The 6,137-nt window shown below is 30.4% G+C and overlaps 1 protein-coding gene across 2 annotated transcripts in view; it reads left to right on the forward strand.

The window, feature by feature from the left end:
* Positions 1-6,137, forward strand: part of LOC106469485 (nicotinamide phosphoribosyltransferase-like) — a 49,641-nt gene that overhangs the window by 7,176 nt on the left and 36,328 nt on the right. For both annotated transcript variants that reach the window (XM_022398015.1, XM_022398016.1), the window contains exon 3: positions 3,997-4,125. In XM_022398015.1, coding sequence (XP_022253723.1) covers positions 3,997-4,125 — 129 coding nt within the window. The remainder of the gene's footprint in view (positions 1-3,996; positions 4,126-6,137) is intronic.

Genomic DNA, 6,137 nt, shown 5'->3' on the forward strand with positions numbered 1-6,137 from the left:
GTTTTCTCTACTTTTTATTGATTCCTAAACAGATTATGGGTTTAAATTATTAACTCCTAATTATTTTATGGGTTTTTTCACTGACTTCTCTAAACAAATTATGTATTTACTTTATTGACTTATAAACAGATTATGGGTTTACTTAATTGATTCCTAAACAGATTTTGGGTTTACTTTATTGACTCCAGAACAAGTGATGGTTTAATTCATTGATTTGTAAACAGCTTAAACTAATTATGGGTTTACTTCATTGACTTCTCTAAACAGATTATGGGGTACCAGGCAAAGACTGTTGGTGATCTGCTGATTGTATTTTCTCTGAATGAATACATTTTTTACACTGTAAAATCTAGTAGAGAACAACAAACTACAAAATAATAAGATTTATTTGCAAAAATATCTAGTTTACTAATCAACATATTTGCTATTTACCATTTCGTAGAAATTTTTTTATCAGTGTATTGTTAAGAGAAATGCACAGATCTAGTTTGAAAAGTTTTAATGCATTAAATTAATAATATGTATCTGTATTACATGTATGATTTTAATAAAAGTAATTTATCATAGTTGTATAGGAGAACTGGAAAATGTAATCTTGAAAGAAGTCCTTACATTGAATAAGAAATTTGTAATGAACATCCAAATCCCTTACAGTTCGTGAAAATAGCCAATTTCTTTATTATGTTCATTGTTAAGATTTTAATAAGCTTTCATATTGCTCCTTACTGTTTTGTACTGTTACTATGACTACAAGATTAAACAGAATGGTTTCCTGTCTATTAACTTTCACTTGACAATGTCAGCGTGTGGTTGGAGAAAAAGGTAATAGATCAAAGTTGTTAAGAGAATTAGTGGTGATTAAAGTGCTGTTGGATATAAAGGTAACAATTATATAAATTCCAAGCTAGAAGTTGCTAGATATGATGAGTTAGAAAAAGCAGATTGTTTCATTTTGTATTAAACTTCAAATTCAGTGACCTAAATTGAACTTCATTACATTTAAGATATTTGAATGAACAACATCTTTTGTTACTTTGTAATAGTCTCCTAAATCTTCTAAGATAAAGTCTGCTTCAATCAAAAACAAGGTACCTAAATCTAGATTTTGTCCTTTTTAATGACTAAATACTTAGTGTAACTTGAAGCAACACAGTCTGCTGCATCACATTTACTGATCCAATGAAGAAAGAATTAATACTTCGGAACAATAGTTTTAACTACACAAGTCATTGTTTTGTTGTTGTTGTTTGTTTTTTTGGGGGGGGGAGTACACACATAAGGTGAGTATATCCAGTTTTTTCTCAGAGCTTTTTCTTTGGTGACTGATATGTTACAGGCAAATTTGAATGACGAACAATGCAGTATGTCTATGGGCATGTTCTAGATGTATTTCCCCAAAACGTAAATTTAAAATAATAGTGTTAATGATACCTAGCTTTTTGGCACCAAAAGTTTCTACAAATAAATCCTTCAAATCTTCAAAAATGGGGGAGGAAAGAGGATTGAATGTATAATTTTTCTTAAACTTAGATCTAAACATGACACCTATCCCAAAGTTAATCAGTTACAACCTGAAAAAACAAGTTCCTCCAAGAAAACAAAGTTAAACACTTCTCATGAGAGTGACAAAGAACAAAAGGTAAATCAAACAAAAGCAACTTAATGACTTTATTGGCTAAGGATTATACAAAACTGCACACACCTAGAATAAAAAAAAATCTGAAATATTATATTTAAAATAAGAAGCCAGAAAACACATGGTATTCCTGCATGTCACAACATGAATCAAATATAAGGATATATGTGTTACAGATTTCTCTTCTTTCTCACCACAGGTAAAACTGAAAAAAGTATTTTTCACATACTTATCAAATAAACTGAACAAATATGAATTAATCAAATAATAATAATGAGAAACCATAATAGCAATATTCTGATTACTTGAATAGTTGAAATAATTAAAAATATTAATAATAATAATAAGAAACACTAATTTCAATTAATTGATTATTTGTTTGACATTAACTGATTTAATGGAAATTAAAATTAACCGATCATTTTAGATGGTAATAATCTATGTAGTCAATGTTCATATGTATTTTATTACTAAAGTTAATCACACAGCTCTACTGTAAAGAAAAATTCTTCACCTCTCCAGTATTTAAAGCTACAAAAGTTACCCAAACCACATACATGTTGATGGACTTACTGCCACAGAAATGATTAATCTAAATATTAAATATACCACATCTGGCTTTGTATAATCAAGTTCTTTGTATGATGCCCTTCATTCACAAGGTACAGCTTTACATCTATAGTCCCATGGGCAGACCAGGTGTTACAACTATAATCCCATGGGCAGACCAGGTGTTAAACTGTATCTGCCAAGAGTAAGTTAGGTGATATCTCAGGGTTACAACTTCCCTTACGATTGAATAGGAATGACCAGTCACATGAGTAGTCCTAGCTGCTCTTTATAAGACTGATGTCACCAATTAAACTAGATAAAATGAGATTTAGTCAGACTGAAACATCATCTTTATTGAGTTGGTCAGCTTTGAAATAATTTGTGAGGAAGTATAGCCAATCTGATAAATCCACAATTCCAATAAAGATGAGTGTTGTTCAGAGATGCTGTATATGCATTATGTTTTGTGTATTTGAGTAAAGATTGTATTACTGTGTATTACATGTCCTGTTGAGTCTATTTATTTCTTAGCATAGACACAGTTAGTTTTAGTGGAACTCAGTATTAATACCTTATTTATTTTGCCAAACCTCCTGTTACATGGCAGATTTACAGATACAGAAGGCTCATCAATTTTAATGCTCAAAAGTAATTTCATATCATACATACTCCATGTTTTTTGTCATTAGGATTTTGTATTAGCTTTTTGTTTGATAAATACTGTACATTTAATACCAATTGTACTTAAAAGTTTGTTGGTATTTGCTCCATTGAGTATGTATTAGATTCTTGTCACACCTTTAGTATTTATTCAGTAATGGATAATGAGTCTCCCATTTTTACCTCTTCATTCTTATGTTGTTTTTTTAATATTAGGCAGTAGTATGGAGTGTTTTGAAGTTTAGTTAAATAAAGTTTAATGATTATTTACTATATTTTATTTTTTCTTTTCATTTCTTCAACTTGTGAAAAATATAAAGGTTATTAAGAATTCTCAATTCTTTCTTGCTATATCATATTTTTTCATAGTGATATTATTTAACAATTAGACTGTTAATGCTTTAAATAATTTTGTTCTTTACTTGTCTAATATATATATTTACAGTAAGAAGATTGCAGACCATCATTTTATTTATTGTAAGCCATTTCCAGTTTAACACCTTCCGTGATTTGCCCAAGATAACTTGTTTTCAGTTTAACCTCTTCCATGATTTGCCAAAGATAACTCATTTCCAGGTTAACCCCTTCCATGTTTTGCCAAAGATAACTCGTTTCTGGCTTAACCCCTTCTGTGACTAGCCCAAGATAACTCGAGCACCTTCCATATGTCAAAAAATATTGGACTGAATTTATTTGCATCTTACCATGTATTGAAATCAATGCTCACTAGATGGCATCAGAAATTGATCTTTATTGGATTTGTCTTGAATTGTGTATCATAAACACTGGAGAAAAGCATTCTTATTCTTTTCTTTCTTTCATTGAAATAATATGTATAATGGGTAAATTCAGATATGTAAAGTTTATTTATTAAGTATATTCTGTGTAGAAATATAATAAGAATCAAAATCATAAAAGAACTTTCATTTCATTAATACATAAATACAGGCTACCATAAGGCAATTTAGAAAAAAACTTTTATTTTTATTTATCTTATTTCCAAAAAAAGGCTGACAGAGAAAGGTTAACGTGTTATATGTAATACAGATGATATTAGCTGAATAATTGGAAAAAGTTTTATTTTTTGAGAGTTTTAACTTTTAGATACTTAATGAAATTGCATGCTAGAATAATTTGATGTGTTACAGGAGCATGGAGGACATCTTCCACTACGAATCAAAGCAGTGCCAGAAGGCTCTGTCATCCCTACACGTAATGTCCTTTTTACTGTTGAAAATACTGATCCTATGGTTCCTTGGCTAACAAACTGGTTTGAGGTATGATAATAGAAAGTTTAAAATTTTTACATTGAGGCTTGATGTATATTTTGCTTTTCCATTATGCATTTCAGGTCCAAAAATAAACCAGTTTATGAGTGAAGTAGTGACTATCACCCTATAATTATGGTTTAAGTTTGGTTTTAAAAAAAATCATATAAACTGTTGTCCTTAAGTTAAAGTTTTTGAAGATTTGTAATGTGTGTTTCTTGTATAAAAAGTAACCATGCAAGAACTGAATCCTTGTTGTAATAAGGCTGGTAATAAGGTGTTTTAGCTAACTGATTGGTTTGTAAATAATTGGATTTACATCCTACTGAGGTTTAATGGTTTTAGCTGATCGATTAGAAATATCTGCGTATTTAAATTGTACTAAAATAAGTCGTATGGAAACCTGTTGTATTAAAGCCCACTGGATTCTCTAAAACAATTTATAATGGACTTTTCTGAACTTTTTTTGGTATATTCATATATAGATATAACAAAACTTGAATCCTTTTTCCTCTCTATCAAAATGTGTTTATATATATATATAAATATATACACACACATACACTAAAAACTAATTGTGTTTAGAGGTTCTGTATTTATCATTTTGTCTCTGAAGAAATCTATCATCTTGTACACAGTTAAGTATTATGCAACCATCTTTATGCTCAATTTGTTATAGTCTTTATTAAAATGTTCCTCCCAAATCTCCCAGTTTTGGTACAGTTAGATGAGGTTTGAAATGTTATTCAGCTAAAACCACTACTGAACAAGACATGATCTGTTATTAGAACACAAAATAATGGCTAGCCATTGACCAAAATCCAAATACTTTTTTGTCTAACCAGACATTTTTTGTATGCTCAATCATGTTGACATATTGAGTATTAATAAAATAAGCATGTACTTTTATAACTGTAAAATTAAATAATGATAACATTAACTGGGGGTAGGAGGGTTACAGTTGAATCTAGCTTTAAAGGGTACAAGACTCGTACAGGAAAATATAATGTTGGCTTGAAACAGTAACTCTACAGCATAAGTTATTGGATTAAACTTCCTCAACCCCCATACTATTGTGACCTCTGTTTGCACCCTCAGATCACTGCTTACATAATATTCCTCAACTCCCTTACCATCATGACCACTGTTTGCACCCTCAGATCACTGATTACATGGATGAGGTTAAAGATTAGATATGTGAGCCACATGCTACCATTATTTGTCAGTCCTCGAATAGTGGGCAGGTACCAAAGGGCTGGAAGTTAGCTTATGTCACTCCTCTTTTCATGGAAGGTGATAAACATTGTTCCAGTAATTATAGGTCCATTAGTCTTACATGAATGATGGGAAAAGTTTTTGGAAGTCTAATAAAAGATGCTTTGCAACGTCATTTAACAAAGTTTAGATTTTTTTGGGTGTAGATTTGGTGTATCTGGATTTTCAGAAAGTATTTGACAAAGTGCCATATAAGAGTTTTGAAAAAAAGATCTCTATAGGTGTGGGGGATAAGTTAGCAAACTGGATAGAAATGTGGCTTTATAGAAGAAAGCAGAGGATTGTTACAAATGAAATTCAGTGTTAGGGCTCTGTCTTAGGACCTTTGCTCTTTTTGATTTACATCAATGACATAGATGAAGGAATGGTCAATAAATTACTTAAATTTGCAGATGTTATTAAGGTCTTTGGTGTTGCTAGCTGTGAAGAGAATGCTGCTGATTTACAAAAGTATTTAGATCATTTAGTGAGTTGGGAAAGTAAATGGCAGATGAGTTTTAATTATAATAAATCCAAGATAATGCATGTAGATTATCATAATTTGAATTATATGTATAATATGGATGAGAATAACCTCAACAGTGTTATGAAAGAAATGTAATCTTGGTGTAATAGTTGATTAGTCTCTTAAGCCATCCAAGCAATGTGCTGTTGCTATGGGTAGGGTAAATTGGATTTTAGGTTGTATGTACAGAAATATTGAATATAAGTCTAAAGAGGTTATAATTTCATTGCACAGGTCACTG

Source organism: Limulus polyphemus, unplaced genomic scaffold (assembly GCF_000517525.1).
Source record: "Limulus polyphemus unplaced genomic scaffold, Limulus_polyphemus-2.1.2 Scaffold3512, whole genome shotgun sequence".
Taxonomy (NCBI): domain Eukaryota; kingdom Metazoa; phylum Arthropoda; class Merostomata; order Xiphosura; family Limulidae; genus Limulus; species Limulus polyphemus.